This window comes from Bradysia coprophila, chromosome II (genome assembly GCF_014529535.1).
Source record: "Bradysia coprophila strain Holo2 chromosome II, BU_Bcop_v1, whole genome shotgun sequence".
In the NCBI taxonomy this organism is placed as follows: Eukaryota; Metazoa; Arthropoda; class Insecta; order Diptera; family Sciaridae; genus Bradysia; species Bradysia coprophila.
Window position 1 is genome coordinate 2,548,276 of NC_050735.1, and position 18,113 is coordinate 2,566,388.

Genomic DNA, 18,113 nt, shown 5'->3' on the forward strand with positions numbered 1-18,113 from the left:
CTCTTGGAAAAAGAGACAGAGTGCCTATTCTTGTTCGGACAAAAATTTAGAACCATAAGAGATGTTAATCATTGTGAACCACTTAAATCCTTTTAAGTTGAACGAATTGAATTCATACAACGAACAGCGTCATTATTAATTTCCTGGCACCTAATACCTATTTCACCAAGCCAAAGTATTCCAGATAGTTGAGCAATAATCTTGCAAAAAAATTGCAATTTAGGTAACACAGTCGGGCGTAATAATGTCGACAATAGACGAATTCGATTCAATTAATTACGTAGAATTTTTAATAAAATATGAGATCGTAGCGAGACAAACAAAAAGCGGCACGTAGGAGGAGGTGTAAACAAAATATATGGAATGCAATGCAAGCAAAAATCAAAGATTTTTTTTTCTCTTTCGTTTCGTTAGAAAATTATATTAATATTTTCGTTTATTTTTTTATTTATATATAAAATTTAATTTAGTCAAAGACAATATAGTTATACTCCTTAATTTTTAATAATACAATTATGTCAGAACCTGCTTGTGATGTTAAATTTGTTTTATTAAAATTAATTTCTTACGCAATCAACGTTACACTCGTATTATGCAATCATTCGTTTTCTTTAAAAAAAAAGTATTTCACATACAGATCTCATAGACGAATGTACGATCACAGTTTTTTTTAACGAATCTTGACTGATCGATGATCATTCTATAAAGATGGTTCACACGATTTTTGGAAATTTTGAGGCCCTCTTCCCGAAAGCACCATTTCTCACTAGGAAAGACCCAAGTTACTTCTGTTCGTGTGGATGTTCTTTAACCCAAAGCTGTTTCATTTTTCAAATGAAACGTCTGAACTAAGTTTTCAGTCACTGTTGTCACATCAGAGGAAGTTGTTAGGTCGCTTTTAAAGCTCTAGAAACAACAACATTTCACTTTTTGTCATTAAGTTACGAAAAGTTTAATTTTTCTTGCGATTGACTAGTACAATATGACATATTCTGATGTTGGTAGCATTGTCGATGAATGAGATTTTTCTGAACAGTTGTCGAAATATATTGCAAAGTATTCGACATATTTTTCCGTATTGGCATCGAAACAGTGACTTTTTCGCACTTGTAACGAAATGACTGACATTTCCGTTGTGTAGCAATTCTATTCCTTTTAAATTATTTCTGCTTTTTCCTATTGCAGTTGTCAATTTGAATCCGTTGCGATCAAAAGTAGGTCTATTCCATCTGTCAAATTGTTTTTGTGAGACACAATACACAATATACTCCAATCGGACAAAACTGAAAATCCACAATTTTTATGTAAAGATTTTGTATAAAATCGCTATGGGTAATAGGTTGGAACGATTTTTAAAATTTTTATTTCAACCAAAAAAGAACGTATTGTTCCCTAACCGGCCGAGTTCCCCATTTTTTTCAAAACAGATTTTTATTTTACGTTCTAAGAGTGACGCCTGAGCAATTTTTGACTTGAAATGAATAAATTTACACAAATTTTTATAATGTTGGAAAAAAAAATCAACGTTCTAGACATATTATGACCAAGATAATCGTACCAGCCGAAAATGGTCTCCGCGTTATAAGTATGCCTTACAAGTAAAAAATGCCTTAAAAACTGCTCGGGCGGCACCCTAACGGTAAATAAAAGAAATATTTTTTTCGGAAAAATAATAAGGTGACTCAGCTGGTTCTGAAGCACTATATGTGCTTATTGGAACAAAATTAAAAGTTTAAAATCGGTACACCCTAATGGATAACACTAGGCAACACAGGTCATGTACACGGATGGTGGCATAGTGCGTTGGATTGGTCTTGGTGCCCTGAATATGGAACACACCTCCGTTCGTCCCAGTGACGTCTGTGTGTAGACGTAACCCACTCGAATATTTGACAACGAAAGTGCACCGATCCGGTCGGTGTTTGGTGTGGTAAGGTATTCGGACCTCCTGAGTTCAAATAACAACTCCATTGGTCTCGATCACCTATATGTGGTTCAGACCGGAAAATGTTTTACCCACACAGCCAAAAAAATTTCTGGTCTGAACCACAGATAGGTGATCGAGACGAATGGAGTTGTTAATTGAACTCAGGAGGTCCGAATACCTCACCACACTAACGGCCGACCAGATCGGTGCACTTTCGTTGTCATATATTCGAGTGGGTTACGTCTACACACAGACGTCACTGGGACGAACGGAGGTGTGTTCCATATTCAGGGCACCAAGACCAATCCAACGCACTATGCCACCATCCGTGTACATGACCTGTGTTGCCTAGTGTAATCAAATCGGAGCCAAAAGGAAGCTAAAATCGGGATCGAAAAAACCCTTCGGGCGTTGTATGGGGAAAACTTGTAAAAAGCCCTTCTTTGCCCTTAATCCAGTCCGAGCCTGGGTAAATTTTTAATAATCAGAATGCTAAGATAAAATAGGCGACAACAAGAAAATAAAATTTGAAATAGCCTCGTAGAATAGAAACATTACTTACAATGCTCTGGATTCGATTCCATCGTCATGATCACAAGCATTCGCCGTTTGTCGTCCTTAAATTTGTTTCAAAATCTCTCTATCACATTTCAAAAACAGAAAAAAAAATCATTTCGTTCTAAACCTAGTTTTAAATTCGAATATTTTGTTAAATTATGCTTTCGTTAAGCTAATTGTTGTTAATTGTGTTCGGGAAGCATTTACACATTTTCATCAACACACAACTCCACCCACTATGTTCGCTCTAAAAATGCATTCAAATCGCTCGCGCATTGCATGCAAACATTAATTCATAAAAACAGCTTGACAATGCGATATCAAGGATGTCAGCATAAATATTTCTTGCGATAAATCAGTCAGGTGACGTGGTATCGCAATTAAGGTTGGCGCAAATACGGTTGCTAAATTATGTTCGGTCATTTTGTTGACGGATTGATGTGATGCCACTCGGTTTAGATGTTCGATCATATACTTTAAACAATTGAAATGGGCTTGGGGCAGCTGTTTAACCGCATCTCTCATTGCGATAACTTGTTCGCCCACTGAATTTAATCCTGAAAATTGACGGAAAACTTCTTTTAGGGACGACCCATTTTTTTAAGAAAGTTATCGACGACAGCTCGTATCCACTCGCAATAGCTGAATTCGCATTTGATCTCAGTCAAACAAATATTTTTCACCAAAAAATCTTCACTTACTTGTTGAATTGATGAACGCTGGATATGCTTGGAATGTAACTAACGGCACCGGCAACAATCTCAGATACATTTTCAACGTTCCCGCAACCACATTAATGTTACCGAATGCCGACTCGGACATATCCGTTTTTTCTCCGTCTCGATCCAGCGCTAGTTTCAGCGCATCAATTTCATCGGCAAAGCCCGACACTCGGTAAATGCCCTCTTGCATCATGCCTCGCGATTCGACCTCTTCGACACAATGTTTGATGACGAATGGAATGCTGCATTGATGTGCTGCTGATAATGTTGTCAGATCAACGCCAAACACGCCACGGATGCGTTTCAGATCGGGAAGACATTTAGCTGGCACCAACTCAGAGCATTTACTGTGTGCAACGAAGCCACAATCTAGGAGAAAGGTAAATTGAGAACGTTTTCGCTTGAACATGAATGATTTTCGGGGGAAGCTGAAGAGCTATGAAAATTAAGAATAAGAAAAATGAGCTCGGAACTCAAAATTTAAATATAAAAATGCAGAAATTGAGCCAAGAATTCAGAAAACGATTGAAGAATGTTGTACGGGTACTAAAGAAAGCTGGGAGCGTAGACACAAGATAATTGTTAACTCTTTGATGCTAATTATTCGAGGACTGTCTAGCCTAAAGGGTGTAGTTGAGAAAATAGGATATTTTTCTTAAAAATTTGGGGACTGTATTGGGAAGCGAAAACACGTGCTGGATGGCGATTCACCATGAGACCGAATCTAGAAGACACACCATAGGTCTTGGTGACAGAGTACCGGCACCTACAATACAGCGGTGTTCGAGAGAGTCGATCCTACTCGTTACATCTTTGTCACCGATCAGTCGGAAAGTTTTGTTTGAAGTCGACAAGATTCAACAAATGAGCTTCTATCCACAAGTGGGAATCTATCTCAAGTAGAGGCCGTACATAAGCTTAAAATATAGTGGCAAGTTCATGAGGGGAGAAAAATCTCTTACGTCTCCGTCTCCGGAGAAAGTCACAGTTTTACATTAGCTGGTGAGTAAGTAGGTTGGGGCATGATTACAGCAAGAAAATCTTGGGAGTTTTCCCTGAAAAAACCCCTTATTCATTCTCGAATTACAGAATTTATCGATTCACGTAAAGGCCGAGAACAAAGAAAAAATTAATTTTAGATACAGAGATACGTTCAACTCAATTTATCTAAATTTCCCCCATTAAAACAATCAAATTACCTTCACATTTAACGCCTTGCGCAGTAAAACCCCACTGCAATTGAATCATAAAGATTAAGCGCTGTGATAATTTCTTATCTGCAACAATTTGACTTACCAAAAAGTTTGCGCACAACTCGCACCAATTCAGACCTTTGAACGTGTGCAACTTAAAATTATGAGATTTTTCATAGATTATTGGAAGAACGTCGTTTTCTTCCTGAGCCGTCAGTGGTATCTTGGCCGTATCTTCGTGACTATTATCATTGCATGCATCATCCGCCTTTTCTATACTTTCAGATTTCAACGACTTTCTCATATCATTCGAAAATGCTCGCAATTTCCGACGATTCAGCGTCATGTACGGACTCTGCTGATAGCAATTTCTGCTCTGTGTCATTATCGCTTGAATTACTGGACCAGCATGTTTCTGCATGTAAAAATTGACCAAACCATCGGCGACCAAATCGTGAATGCTTTCGAATCGCTTGAAGTCCTCCTTCAAATAGTGACCCGCATCCGATTTGTAGTAAATTTTGTAATGTTTTGTTTGGCCACCGAAACGCAGGCTAAGTGTAAAGAAATCTGTAGCACCGGGACTCTTTCGCACCAAATACGATCCATCGACTGTTTCGTTCAGCACCTTTTCGGATGATAAATGATCCATGACTCCCCAATAGCATCGTCCATACGAAGTGTTAGTTTCTGTAGCACCAATATCATTTTGAGCATCGCCTTTTCGCATGATTGCCTTAGGTGTTGGCGCTTCCAGTTGGATTTTGTACACTAGAAGATAAATTCGATGGCTTCTCATTGATCGCTCCGAATTGTCCTTTGCATTTCACTTACATTCTGGCTTCCATAGTTTATGCACAGGAGAATTCGGTTCCTTCCATCCCGATATCATTTTGTTTGAAAGTGTAGCACCATTGACAATTAAATAACTACCTGCACATCCATCTGTCAGTGTTGAAGGTTTTGCTTTTTCTTTAGTTAAACTGTCTGAATGTTCCGAACTGGAATGGTTGTAGTGTTGGGTGTGAATTGAAATTGTTCGAAGTTGTCATTTAAAAAAAAAAACTCGTCCACATAACTCGTAAGTAGCGAGATTTCACACAACCTCAGTAGAAAACAACGACTATCAGGCCCGGACTTGCCATATTAGGCACTCGGGAGTCGCCAACACTTTTATATGTATTTGGACCGGCTTCGAAATCTTTGTATGGGCTGCCCGAAGTTCCGATGTAACCGTTGCGGTTCTGGCGACTATCGCTCCTTACAGCTTCACTGATGCAAAAAGACTCTTTCTTTGACAAAAATATTTTATTTTCACATCGTTCAATCAGACACGGAATTATTGAGTTGCTTTAATGACCTGCTTGCCAGTGTTCTTTCCCTCCAACAATTCAATAAATGCTTTTGGAATGTTCTCAAACCCTTCGGTTACGGATTCACGAACTTTGATTTTTCCCTACGAATTAAATCAGTCAACGCAACCACTTCATTGCAAATCAAAACTACAGCCCAATTTACCTCTAGAATCCAATCTCTAATTTCGTTGATGCCCTGGAACCAATTGTTAGCCCAACGACGAACGTTGAAACCTTCCATTCTCATTTGGTTGAAACGGAATAGAGGATAGTCGAACGGTACTAAGAGTTCCACGACAAATTGAATAAAAATAGTCAAAGAAAAAAGTGCATTTCACGAACCTAGTGGTAGCTCTCCCGGCTTTCGTATAGTATTATAGGCCGAAATTGAGCCACATTGGCTTATGCGTCCAAACTCATTCATATTTTGGACGACGTGATACATGAATTCGCCACCAACCTGTCGATTAATGAAATTAATTTGAGATTGCCATTCATCCCGGCTGATTCAAGAAATTACATTATCGAAGTAGCAGTCGATTTTCTGAGGGATGTACGTCTTAAACGTCTCGTCCAACCCGACTTTTTTGTAATTGAAAGCGTGATCGAAGCCCAACTCGTTCGTCAACCATTTCACCTTGTCGTCGTCTCCAGCAAATCCGATAACTTTACATCCTGCGAAGATAATATGTTCACAAATACTTTCCCTAATTGTCACTTAATATCCTTCACCCTTGACTTTTCCTATCTGACCCACAAGGCTACCAACGGCTCCTGCAGCAGCCGTCACAACCAGAGTTTCCCCGGCTTTCGGTTGGCATATGTCCAACAGACCATGGTACGCAGTGTTTCTGTAATTGGATGATGATGAATGCTGCCATTCGAATTCTTAATTGTGATGAGATCGTACCCGGGCATTCCCAAGCAACCTAAAGCATAAGAATCTGGAAGGCCTTTCATGTCCGGCATTGCGTGAATACTTGAATAGATTCTCGGTCCACCGGGAACCGGTTTGTAAATTGTCAAATCTCTCCAACCGAAATATCCGACCACCTGGCTTCCTTCGGGAAATTCGTCACAGCGACTTTTGAGCACGCTATAATGCCACACATCAATTTGTTATCATTCAACGAAGTGTTCTGATTCAATTCAATTTACCGAGCAACTTGACCTCCGACAAATTGATCTCCAACTTTCATGTTCGCTACGGTTCGAAGTCTCATATATGGATCGACTGTCCACCATTCTGCCTTTGCCAAAATTTCTGATAATATTTTTTTTAATTATTCCAATGTTAATATGCTGCCCGAAATGCATGTCCGTCCACTTACCTCCATCCTGCAATTCAGTCGGAATAGTTTCTTCAACAATCTGGAAGTCCGTAAGTTTAGGCAAACCTTCAAAAGGTTTTACCAGCACAAATTTGCGAGCCAACATTCTGGACAGTCTGTTCATTAATGAAGGTAGCCAATGACTTTTGTGTAGACGTTGACGATTTGTGTAGATGTTATCGTATGGAAATATAACCCGGTAAGATGATTATTAAAAAATTTTCAAACGTTTTTATCAGGGCAGATTAGGCTTATGAGATGTGTATATTAATTGGTAGATAACGTTTTTACCACTTAAACAATTTGCTCTACACACTTAACACATTGGCTATTCTATACAGTGGATGATAAACATTTCCCAAGCTAACCACTCGAAGAAAGTGCATAAAATAGCATGTACGTCTACTGTGGACAATAAAACTTGATAAAAAATGCGGTTGGTCTTATATACCTTTGGCAAACAAGGTCTAGTTTAGCATTAACTGACTATATATTGCATTTATGGTAAATAAAATTCGGTAACCAAACTTGAAACACTCTATCACTCTTCGATATTTGAACCTTGGTTTACAACCACAATCAACAGAATCACCACAAACACACATTTGTGAACAATAACAAATATTTGTCAGCTGATAGCGGTGAAGACCGGCAAGACCTTAGTGTACCAAACCAATATATGTTATTATGATAAGGTTGTATGATTTTGCACAGAAATGCGAAAAAACCACAAAAATTATGGCATGCAAATATGCTCTCCCAACCCTAACATACCTTTTCGTGATGTAAAATGAAAGCAACTCCGCGCCGAGCTATTTCTTATTAAATAAAATTTTCTATTCTTATCTTCGAAATGACGAAAGTCTTTATTAAATGAGGAAACGTTCACTTAGTACATGTCTTCTTGTGATATTCTTTTTAGAAAGTGAATTCAGTCAAGGTTTACCTTATGATCAAGGCCGTAGGTGTATGCTTTTATGGTCGGACGTCGACCCTATCAATGAAAGTATAAACCAGGTATGGTCTATTCATACAGACCGGAGGACATAGCGATTTCATATAAACAAACTCACGTCTCATGAGAGGTGAGTTTCTTTATATGAAATTTCTATGTCCTCCGCTCCATACAAAGTGTGACATTCGACCATACCTTGTGTCGGTAGACGTTCATTGGACACTATAAAGGGGTTCAGAAGTGCGAACTTTTTAAAAGAAGTAATAAAAACTGAGAGATTCGTAGATCAATTTTAAAAATTTGAATGAATTTTAGTTCCAGATAATCATACCTCCGTCTTTTAATTTCAATTCCCGAGATTTAACCAATCTCTATTGTCATCTGTTGTCGATAGCGATGATGGAAATGGACCATTTCAAATTTCGGCAAATTTCATACAAAAAGTACCATTTCCATAATTTGCCCCATTGAGTAAGACAAATATGAAAGTAGAGTTTTCGTGTGAATGTAATTGATCCGAGGCGTAGCCGAGTTCAATAAACACATTTTACATGCTGAGGGGCCCAAAAGTAGTATTTGAAACATTAAAAGTACGGTTTTCGACTCATGAAAATTTTACTCGCTGCAACCACTGGAAACGTGTTTTCCATTAGCGACAGTAGTGTTCTTTGTGAATATAGTGAACAACGTAATAGTTTGGACATTTTTATTTTGACGAAGCGAAGGAAAGCGATGTAACCACACAGTACTCTATGCAATCTTCTATTTATATCATTCTGCCAAAATATTTGACTCTCAAGAAGCAACAGACTCGATAATAGTATTCGTGATGTACTTGCCGTCTAAAAAGAGTTGAAATCGTGGAAACAATCACTCAATCACTTACACTGAAAGTGAACGACAAATAAGAGAAAGTAAAAAAAAAAGATTATGCTTTCAAAAAAATACAGTGGACAACAAACTTCGATTCTACACTTAACCGGTAACAATAAAGTCTCCAGTCTCACCCAAAATTAAAGAATAATTTCAATTGAACTAAAAACATTTATTTCATCAAAATGTGGAATTCGTCTCTTTCTCCCTAAGTAACTTTTCAATACCAAAAAGGTGTTCGTCATTCTGATCGGGAAAATGACGTCGCATTGCATCAGCCAACTGATAAACATATTCCCGATTCGTTCCGCTAGGTCCAACAGCGTCGGATATTTGATCGACTATTGCAGTCAATCCACCAACCGAACCAGCAAACGATTCATTGTCATCTGTAGCCACATAAATTACAATTGGACTAGTGGGTGCATCACCGAATTCATTTTCATTCAATGGGAAAAACTGAACGAAATGTCTTTCGTAGCCGTTCTTTTCGCGGAAATCCAGATGGTCTAGCACTTGTTTTGTTTTGTCGGCTGGAATTTTGTATGCCATTCCGAACACTCTAGATTCGGTATCGTTTGCAGGTATTAATGTGACCACACGTCCAGGCTGAAAGAATTTATGCATTAGTCATTACGGTTGCTTCATTTGGGTCGGATTGGGCCACTCACCTTATCTTTAGTTCCTCTATGATCGATACTGTTTTGGTAGAATCGCCTTTGAAAACCTTTAATATACCCGGCACGACTGCATTCTATCGGAAAATCCACCTTCCACACCAAAGATCCATAGCCGAATACCCAAAAGTGATTTGCCGTTTGTCCAGCTGAGCCATCACAATCAGGAAAAATTATTTCATTTTTTCCAATATTTTCAACTTCACAATTTTTACGATTTTCATCTGTCATCGTCACCACAAAATTAAACGAAATGTTTCGATGATTTACGTTCGAAATAGTCGAGACACTTTTTCTTTCACAACTTATTTAACACTACACATTCATGCGGTTGGCTCAATTTTTAAAATTTAATTCGACGAACGATGGAAATCGATAACATCTCCACGTATGTGCTGTTGACTTCGATGAACGTTTCTGTTGAAATTGTACGGTTCATAGTCATCGATATCTTGCAATGGGATGCCGGTTTCGGCAGTGTCGTCACTGTCGTCCGATTTCACACAACAACATAGCTTACTTCCCATGTCCACCATCAATGTTTTCTCATTTTCCACAATTATAGTGGCGGTCAGTAGACAACTGAATTTTTTGTGTTCGAAATAAAATTCAACTTTTGATGCGACCCATTATCTAGCAGATTAGATAAAAGCTAATGACGAGTCGGTGGTTTGATTGCGATTTGCACCGTATGTGTCAAGAAAATGAACTTAAAAGGCGGAACACGTCATATCATACCCAATTTACAAAGTGCAGGTTGAAACAGGTAATTTTGTTGAAAAAATGTCTAGCAAGTACTGCGAATTATTAAACAAAATTAACTTTTTCAGACAACCTTAAATGGGTATGACGTAACAAGGTCTGTTCGGCAAGATTCGTTCGGTGTAATTAATTCATAATTTTCCTGTTTAGGTACATCTGTACGTAACACATTGTCCATTACTGAATTATTTTATTAATAATTGCGTCCTCTGTTGCATATGACTCTCTAGATTTAAATTTAAAGAATTATGATCTTGATTTTGCAGGATCAAAATCTCTACTGAATATCACACTTGCATTTGAAAATCTGATTTTTATCGAGGGGGAAACCACTATTACGTTATTAACATGGTTAATCAGTTAATCTGTTAATCAGAAACATAAGTTTTGTGAATCTAAACGGTTAATCGGTGAATAACATTGATTAACCGCTATATTTTACGTTTATTTGTAGTTTTGCGACGATTCCCCCGGTCAAATGCTCGTAAATCACCAATACATCATCATGTTCATCACTGGTTAATCATGTTAATCACAGCAATAAAAAGGAGTGGTTTCCCCCTCGATTTTTATATGGAAAATCGATTTTTCATACGAACTTTAGCCATCAGTTTGATACTCAAAAGTGTGCGGAAACGAAAAAGTATTGATGCCACAAGAATTTCTTCTAGCTACTGGATGTGGATTTTCAATTTGGTAAAATCGACACACCCTACTTCATGTAATGTACATTATCTGCCACAAAATTATAAATATTCAAATCGTGGGGCAAAATGATTAAAGTAAATCTTACAGAGGGATTCTTTTGATAATCCACCTATCAAAATCAGACCCATTTTGTCTGTAATGGATATACACATGGTTTGAAAGGTCTTTGCCAGTAGACCTCAAAGCAGGCCTCACACAGTCTCGAGCCACACCTGGTTGCTGGTGGAAGATCTCCGAAGTTGGAAAAATAGTGTTTTTTATCCGAAATTTTAGGCCGTTATAAATGATCGTTCCGGGTGAGAGTGGGCTCGTTGGAAAGCTTAGCTCAAGTACTTTCGGGTCATGCCAAGTTTGATTAGATTCATTGATATATGTTTGCAAAAATTTGCAAGGAATTTTTTTCAAAATCTGTGTGAACTTTACAAAGGGTGGACTGGTACTGATGACGCTTAATGTGAACCTAAGATGATAGTTGTAACATACATTGTCTAAGCTTTTCATTGATACCTCATTTGCAGCGCTGGTGATTGCTGGCGAGTTTTACAAGTAGCGGTTGTACTAACATAAAGTTCTGTTATGTCAGCAATCACCAGCACTACAAATGAGGTATCAACGGAAACCTTAGACAATGTATGTTACAACTATCATGTTAGGTTCACATTAAGCGTCATCAGTACCAGCCCAGACCTGTCTAAAGTTCACACAGATTTTGAAAATTTTTCTTGCAAATTTTTGCAAACATATATCAATGAATATACTGGCAAAGACCTTTCAAACCATGTATATAACAATCCCAGACGAAATGGGTCCGATTTTCAAAAGAATCCCTCAGAAGATCTTGACATGACTACTGGAATTGTTTCGCAAATTTGAACTACAGACCTTCCACCTTCTCCGCTATTAGTAAATTTATTTTGTTCAAAACTTGGATGAAATGAAGCTTCGATTACCATAAGTGTGTGAAGTTGAGTGGAATTTTAGAGTATACACATTTCTTATCCACCACAACAATAAGAAAAATGAGCAGTGTATGAAGTATCTCGGAAGATAGATTTTATGTTGAACACTCAGAAACAGTATGAAACTGCAGATCAATAGATTTAATGATTTGCTGTGCATAAATCGCTGACGAGGAGAAGACTTAAAAGATAGATTTTGGCTTTACGAAAATGTTTTCTTTTATTTAAAACTTACATTTAATAATACTTTTGGCAAGACTTTCTGCAAATACAACAAAAGGCACCATTTTTTAAATTACCAACACATTCGATCAGATCTGATTCTTTGTTAAATTTTAAAGTTTTGATCTGGAATATCAAAAAAATGTTTCTTATATAGTCACTTAAGGTGTGTCAACGTTAGTTTCTATGGGTATAAAAAGGGATATTGATGGATTTTGTGGTAGCCTGCAAATACTTTTTTTTACAATTTACTTAAATATTAAGTAATACTAACGTCTACGTACTAAGATTGAGAAAATTTCTTCATTCTCTTCAATTGTGAATTCCTAGTTAATCTTAACTCAACTCTATTTACTAGTTTGTTGTATTGCTACACAATCAACAAGAAATTAACTCAACTCAACTTAGCTCCTTCATTCTATACGTTGAAGAGCAATCAGTAGTAATATTAAAATCACCGAAGTCTAACTTGTAGATTCGACAAACATTTTAACTGTTTATTGTATTCAGGAAGGGAATTTTATCGCCAAAATTTCAATTTGATGGTTCAACAACTGACTGCACATGCACATTAAGATAGCCAACGTTGTCTCAATCATTGGAACATGTTGGATTGGCTATAGAACCTGTCACGACCGGACATCATCTGTTATGGATAATGACTACACGAATAAACGACAAGCTCTGACTAAAGCGACCTTATATTGCAAAGATCATGTTCAAGGAAATGAAATAGTGCATTTCAAATCAAACTCTTGAAAACACTTATGTTTGCCGTCTGTGAAAGATTACACGTAAGAAGTGAAGACAGATAGAGATCATTGTCAGGATCATTGAAGTTAAAACCAGTGTATCGCCTAGAGTGATGTATCAGGGGAATTTCAACAAAAGAAGAAATTTCGCAAATATTTCGAGTCTTAGATAATTCTATAAATGAGTAGGTCAACAATAGGATTCAAAATTTAAATGTTTGCGATGCGTTGAAAGCATTGCGATGCTTAAAGTAATACTATTTACATGGTCACAAGAAAATCTGGTTGCTTGGGATTCACTGATGTTGAAAGGCTGACATGACAAAATGAATCTTACTAAAGAAATGTAGACTGGGGTACTGGGGATACAAAAAATCACTCACCAGACTATGACCAATTTTCACATACAGTCGTACAACTCTGGACTGAACGGCTAGTTATTCGTGCCTGAATTGGCACCACCTCGTTTTACCGGCGAATCGATATTTATCGAATTGATGGTTTCGACGAGAATATTCTTTTCGGGTATTGCATACGCTCCACTATCCATCACAATATACAGATCATCACTCAACGATTCACAATTACTTTCGTTTTCAGTCTTCAGTTTACTTATCCAGCGGACATTCCGTCTGCCGGCATTTCTTTCACTTCCAACATTATCACAAGATTTCTGTCGATCGCATGCGTTCAATGTGAGAGCCTTTTCGTTAATGTACAGATCGGACAACGAATTGGTCAACGTGTCCGTGTTGGTGGTGTTGACGTAGTAACTACTATGCTGGACGGTTGAATTGTCGTGATTGTTTGTGTCGATGTCGTGCAAATAATTACGCCAATGTTTCATACCGCGGTTCTGTCGGCTGATGTTTTGGAAGCACATGTTCTCGTAGTCTCTAATACTTAGTATTTCACAGCATGGCAGCGCCTTCATATCTTCCATGCATTTCGACAGCATCTGATCCTGAATTTTTAGATTTTGGATGGTCAATTTGTTCTTTCGGATTCGTTCCTGGAAAATGATCTGATTCTCGTAGATGACCGCGTCAATATTTTCCAGCAACAATTTGTCATCGATCACAGCCGGAAAATGTTCCAGCAATTTCGAATTGTCCAACGTGTCATTGTCGGATTCCGTCTGTAAACTACAATCACCGCCCATGTCCACAAGACTTTTCGCCAATATGTCCACCTCATCCGGCGATATGTTGTCGTTCAATATGTCGACCAGATACAGCATTTCCTGTGACGAACAAATGCCCTTCCGTTTCAACAAACTGTTCCGATTGCCCGGGATGCTGACAAATTTTTCCTCTTCGTCTCCAGTTGTCTTCGCCAGTTGCTTTTTCATCATGCTACAATCGTCGGCATAGCTAGCATTTTCCTTCGGTGCCGCGGCAGACAGATCGAATTTACTCGATGCCAAACTGTCCTCAAATTCGAAGAAAATCAACGAATTGTCATGCTTTTCGGAGATATCGCCATTGCTCTGGTAGATCGGTTTGCGTTTGTTGAAATTGAAAATTTTCATTTTCTCCGTATTTTTGTTCGTGCTGTGACGCGTCGAGCTCAGATTGTTCTCGTCCGTTGTGAAAATTGACTTTTCGAAATGTTTGAGGTCGGTCAAATTCGGCTGATGGAAATTGTTGGCCATGTGCGATGGAGAGTTCGACTGTCGACTTTGGCTGGTCTCGTGGAATGATGTTGTCAAATTGTCGATTATTTGAACGGGACCATTGCCACTCTGTTGACAATCGAACGTGATTTCTTCGTTGTATCGATTCGACCAATAGTAGAAACGGATGAACAGATGCCAAACTAAGGAAAATGCTGCCAAGCCAGCTGACATACCTGCAACATAGGATCCTTAAGTGAGTTGTGTCGTAAGTAAGGTTATGCCCTCAACGTTCTCGAGGACTATGCCCACCAATATGAGAACTTTGGCCAATAAACCGATTGGCTTACCTGTCACCACCGACTTATTTTCTCGATAAATTATTAGGAACGACTGCAGTAGAAATTGGGGACAGTACTGGAAGATGGCATTTAATGTTTGGACGGAATTCACGTTGGTAATAGCTTTTCTTATGGCATTCGCCTCTTGATTGGACGCTTTGTCTTTGTCGATCGCCTTCAATATGTTATAATGTCTGAAAAGACAGCAAAACCGATCAATCAATCAATCGATTTTTTATGCGAACAATTTCAACATTACCTGTACGGAATGCCGCACAGCATCAGATGTAAACATATGGCCGACGATTTGGTTTGACTTTTTTCACTTTTTAGCAGCCATAACGAATAAATTTGACACAAAATTAATGGCACAACAATTATGATCAGTGTGGAAAGGCCCCAATACAATTGATTTGTAACAAAGTAGTAAGTGGCGACAGTAGCATCTGCGAAACCAGAGAAAGATCGATAAAATCATTTCCAATGCACTTGCATTGCATGGACACACTTGTCGATTGGTTTGTAACATCAAACGTAAACAAAGACAATGCAACATGTTGCTGCAGGTCTGTGCATTATTTTAAACTTACCAACAATCAGTTCAGCAGAGAATATCAACGCACTAAACCATGTGAGATAGGTTTCCATCGTAAATTTTCTTACATTCGAATTTTTCAATTCGTTTTTCCCATTTTAAATGAAACTTTTCAAATTCGTAACGTTTATCCCGTCTACGTCTGATTCGATGCGTGTGTGATTATTGACAGATCGTTTGACAAACACCAGCCCATCGACGAAACATCCACACACACTCGCGCACACATAAATAATCCACGTTTGACATATTCAACACCAAACGGTTCTTTAGATATCTGTTTTGTTCTAAACATCGCTTGACTGAAAGAATCGATGCATGGGTCCTCGCAGGATACTGTGTACTTTTTTATCGTACTTCAATGCACTTCAAGCACTTAAACTTGAAAGTGGGTCAAGTGTGTACTTTTAAGAAACAGCCTCTGTTATGGACAGCAACGTCAAAAATAAGATATCTACGTAATGCGGTCTTATGTAACAAAATGTTTGTTGAAACGAATGAAGTAAGAGATTTTATATCAAAAATTAATTTGAACAGATTTTCATTTGTCGTGGTGAAACTGACTTGCACTTTCGCCCCGCCAACGAATATAAATCTACTTTCAGCAACCTCGGCATGAACTACCACATAACTCGGGAAATAGGTATTTGTGTATCTGCTGTTAATCAACCGCCCAAAACAGATTATATTAGATATACGGGAACACACCACTTCTGAAGATTTCACATATAAAAAAGTCACCACATCGTCACAGAGACGAGAATCGTCGCAGCGACAAGAATCGTCACAGCGACGAGAATCGTCACAGCGATGAGAATCGTCACAGCGACGAGAATCGTCACAGCGACGAGAATCGTCACAGCGACGAGAATCGTCACAGCGACGAGAATCGTCACAGCGACGAGAATCGTCACAGCGACGAGAATCGTCACAGCGACGAGAATCGTCACAGCGACGAGAATCGTCACAGGCGAGCGACGGAGAATCGTCACAGCGACGAGAATCGTCACAGCGACGAGAATCGTCACAGCGACGAGAATCGTCACAGCGACGAGAATCGTCACAGCGACGAGAATCGTCACAGCGACGAGAATCGTCACAGCGACGAGAATCGTCAACAAGACGACGAGAATCGTCACAGGACGAATCGCCAGGACGAGAATCGTCACAGCGACGAGAATCGTCACAGCGACGAGAATCGTCACAGCGACGAGAATCGTCACAGCGACGAGAATCGTCACAGCGACGAGAATCGTCACAGCGACGAGAATCGTCACAGCGACGAGAATCGTCACAGCGACGAGAATCGTCACAGCGACGAGAATCGTCACAGCGACGAGAATCGTCACAGCGACGAGAATCGTCACAGCGACGAGAATCGTCACAGCGACGAGAATCGTCACAGCGACGAGAATCGTCACAGCGACGAGAATCGTCACAGCGACGAGAATCGTCACAGCGACGAGAATCGTCACAGCGACGAGAATCGTCACAGCGACGAGAATCGTCACAGCGACGAGAATCGTCACAGCGACGAGAATCGTCACAGCGACGAGAATAGTCACAGCGACGAGAATCGTCAAAGCGACGAGAATCGTCACAGCGACGAGAATCGTCACAGCGACGAGAATCGTCACAGTATGTCAATTTTTGTATGAAATCCGCCATTTTATCGTCAACTGTGGTGTGTCACCCGCGTATCTGTGCTGTGTGACCTCCCCAAAGTTTACAGCCTTGGTCGCCTTGGTCATGTGAGGGATCGAAAAAGCTTACAGGCTATTGAAGAACCCTTATTTTAGGTACTGAAACATGATCAGTGTTTTTTGCGAGTATGCATGCAACACTAGCCTTCGCTTTGGCACGCTCAGCATACTCGTCAAAAAATCTCTTCCCCTTTGTAATGTAAATAACTATTAATGATTACGATGCTTACCATATCAAAACTGTTCAAAAACATTCGAGCTTTCGAATTATAAACATTTGTTGGTTTTTCTCTCACGTAATTTAGGTAGCAGCACTATCTACTATATGCCGAAAATGGAAATTTTGCGCAATAGAAGGGTGCCGAAGGTGAGGTGGACATCGTATGTGTAAAATGTCAGTTTAAACACAATTCATTTTTTAAGAAACGTCACTTTTACGCACTAGTGTAAAAACCATTTACGCACTACTTTGATCGTATACACACAAAATATTGGTCCTAAATATTGCCAAAAATTATGCAAAAAATATCAAGGCCATAGTGTTGTCCATTCCCCTCAACAAAAAGTACTCCGTGAGAATGCCTTGAGAAAGCAAACTGTCAAATAAACAAAGAAAAAATTGCAAAAATTCAATTTTGTCTCTTACACGGAGTGTTTTTTTTGGTAAGAGGAAACTAAGCGTTACAATCGATATAATATAAAGAGAATGTCAAAAAGAGTGTTCACCCATCGAGCTCAGTTAAATTAACTGGTTTTTTCCTAGTTAAGTGGACTTTTACATACAAATTTTGACGTATCACCCAACGGAACCAGTTAATTTTTCTCTCTTTTACGCTCTTTGAACACTGTATACAGTCTCTTTCTC

General features: G+C 38.8%; 5 protein-coding genes across 10 annotated transcripts; 1 reads left to right on the forward strand and 4 right to left on the reverse strand.

Annotated features, from left to right (window-relative positions):
* Nucleotides 1-613: 613 nt before the first annotated feature.
* Nucleotides 614-5,397, reverse strand: LOC119085707 (N-chimaerin). Its single transcript, XM_037196159.1, has 5 exons — nt 5,235-5,397; nt 4,504-5,171; nt 4,407-4,440; nt 3,187-3,576; nt 614-3,042 (listed from the first exon to the last, which is right to left on the reverse strand). Exons 1-5 carry the CDS (start codon nt 5,290-5,292, stop codon nt 2,774-2,776), a joined length of 1,419 nt encoding a protein of 472 aa, XP_037052054.1. The 5' UTR covers nt 5,293-5,397; the 3' UTR covers nt 614-2,773.
* A 292-nt stretch (nt 5,398-5,689) lies between these two features.
* LOC119085847 (prostaglandin reductase 1-like) lies at nt 5,690-7,953 on the reverse strand. Of its 5 annotated transcripts, none has more exons than XM_037196374.1 (9): nt 7,861-7,953; nt 7,087-7,229; nt 6,914-7,019; nt 6,666-6,851; nt 6,488-6,606; nt 6,276-6,430; nt 6,098-6,215; nt 5,919-6,037; nt 5,690-5,856 (listed from the first exon to the last, which is right to left on the reverse strand). In XM_037196374.1, exons 2-9 carry the CDS (start codon nt 7,208-7,210, stop codon nt 5,740-5,742), a joined length of 1,044 nt encoding a protein of 347 aa, XP_037052269.1. In that variant the 5' UTR covers nt 7,211-7,229; nt 7,861-7,953; the 3' UTR covers nt 5,690-5,739. The 5 variants fall into 5 exon arrangements, with proteins under 5 accessions (XP_037052269.1, XP_037052271.1, XP_037052261.1 ...); XM_037196376.1 differs by lacking the exon at nt 7,861-7,953 and adding an exon at nt 7,378-7,697; XM_037196366.1 differs by lacking the exon at nt 7,861-7,953 and adding an exon at nt 7,315-7,697.
* Nucleotides 7,954-9,065: 1,112 nt separating this feature from the next.
* Nucleotides 9,066-10,186, reverse strand: LOC119085958 (putative glutathione-specific gamma-glutamylcyclotransferase 2). Its single transcript, XM_037196518.1, has 2 exons — nt 9,586-10,186; nt 9,066-9,523 (listed from the first exon to the last, which is right to left on the reverse strand). Exons 1-2 carry the CDS (start codon nt 9,820-9,822, stop codon nt 9,095-9,097), a joined length of 666 nt encoding a protein of 221 aa, XP_037052413.1. The 5' UTR covers nt 9,823-10,186; the 3' UTR covers nt 9,066-9,094.
* A 2,052-nt stretch (nt 10,187-12,238) lies between these two features.
* Nucleotides 12,239-15,816, reverse strand: LOC119085604. Of its 2 annotated transcripts, XR_005089324.1 has the most exons (5): nt 15,541-15,816; nt 15,210-15,396; nt 14,960-15,144; nt 13,378-14,845; nt 12,239-12,368 (listed from the first exon to the last, which is right to left on the reverse strand). XR_005089324.1 is itself a non-coding variant. In XM_037196031.1 (4 exons), exons 1-4 carry the CDS (start codon nt 15,596-15,598, stop codon nt 13,428-13,430), a joined length of 1,848 nt encoding a protein of 615 aa, XP_037051926.1. In that variant the 5' UTR covers nt 15,599-15,816; the 3' UTR covers nt 12,597-13,427. The 2 variants fall into 2 exon arrangements, 1 of the variants encoding a protein (XP_037051926.1); XM_037196031.1 differs by lacking the exon at nt 12,239-12,368 and having other exon boundaries at nt 12,597-14,845.
* A 155-nt stretch (nt 15,817-15,971) lies between these two features.
* On the forward strand, nt 15,972-17,203 carry LOC119080472 (protein starmaker-like). The gene is made up of 2 exons (XM_037188893.1): nt 15,972-16,003; nt 16,300-17,203. Exons 1-2 carry the CDS (start codon nt 15,972-15,974, stop codon nt 17,201-17,203), a joined length of 936 nt encoding a protein of 311 aa, XP_037044788.1.
* Nucleotides 17,204-18,113: the final 910 nt, after the last annotated feature.

Excerpts from the sequence above, each read along its gene's own strand:
- LOC119085707 (XM_037196159.1), bottom strand. The coding sequence starts at position 5,292 with ATGATATCGGGATGGAAGGAACCGAATTCTCCTGTGCATAAACTATGG. Across the intron at positions 5,172-5,234 it reads TAAACTATGGAAGCCAGAAT|TGTACAAAATCCAACTGGAA; the intron begins GTAAGTGAAATG and ends TTTATCTTCTAG. Across the intron at positions 3,577-4,406 it reads GCAAGGCGTTAAATGTGAAG|ATTGTGGCTTCGTTGCACAC; the intron begins GTAATTTGATTG and ends CCTTTCTCCTAG.
- LOC119085847 (XM_037196374.1), bottom strand. The coding sequence starts at position 7,210 with ATGAACAGACTGTCCAGAATGTTGGCTCGCAAATTTGTGCTGGTAAAA. Across the intron at positions 7,020-7,086 it reads GACTGAATTGCAGGATGGAG|AAATTTTGGCAAAGGCAGAA; the intron begins GTAAGTGGACGG and ends AAATATTATCAG. Across the intron at positions 6,431-6,487 it reads TCAGATAGGAAAAGTCAAGG|GATGTAAAGTTATCGGATTT; the intron begins GTGAAGGATATT and ends TTATCTTCGCAG.
- LOC119085958 (XM_037196518.1), bottom strand. The coding sequence starts at position 9,822 with ATGACAGATGAAAATCGTAAAAATTGTGAAGTTGAAAATATTGGAAAA. Across the intron at positions 9,524-9,585 it reads ATAGAGGAACTAAAGATAAG|CCTGGACGTGTGGTCACATT; the intron begins GTGAGTGGCCCA and ends AAATTCTTTCAG.
- LOC119085604 (XM_037196031.1), bottom strand. The coding sequence starts at position 15,598 with ATGGAAACCTATCTCACATGGTTTAGTGCGTTGATATTCTCTGCTGAA. Across the intron at positions 15,397-15,540 it reads CTCTGCTGAACTGATTGTTG|ATGCTACTGTCGCCACTTAC; the intron begins GTAAGTTTAAAA and ends CTGGTTTCGCAG. Across the intron at positions 15,145-15,209 it reads CTGTGCGGCATTCCGTACAG|ACATTATAACATATTGAAGG; the intron begins GTAATGTTGAAA and ends CTGTCTTTTCAG.
- LOC119080472 (XM_037188893.1), top strand. The coding sequence starts at position 15,972 with ATGGACAGCAACGTCAAAAATAAGATATCTAC. Across the intron at positions 16,004-16,299 it reads GTCAAAAATAAGATATCTAC|AGACGAGAATCGTCGCAGCG; the intron begins GTAATGCGGTCT and ends ACATCGTCACAG.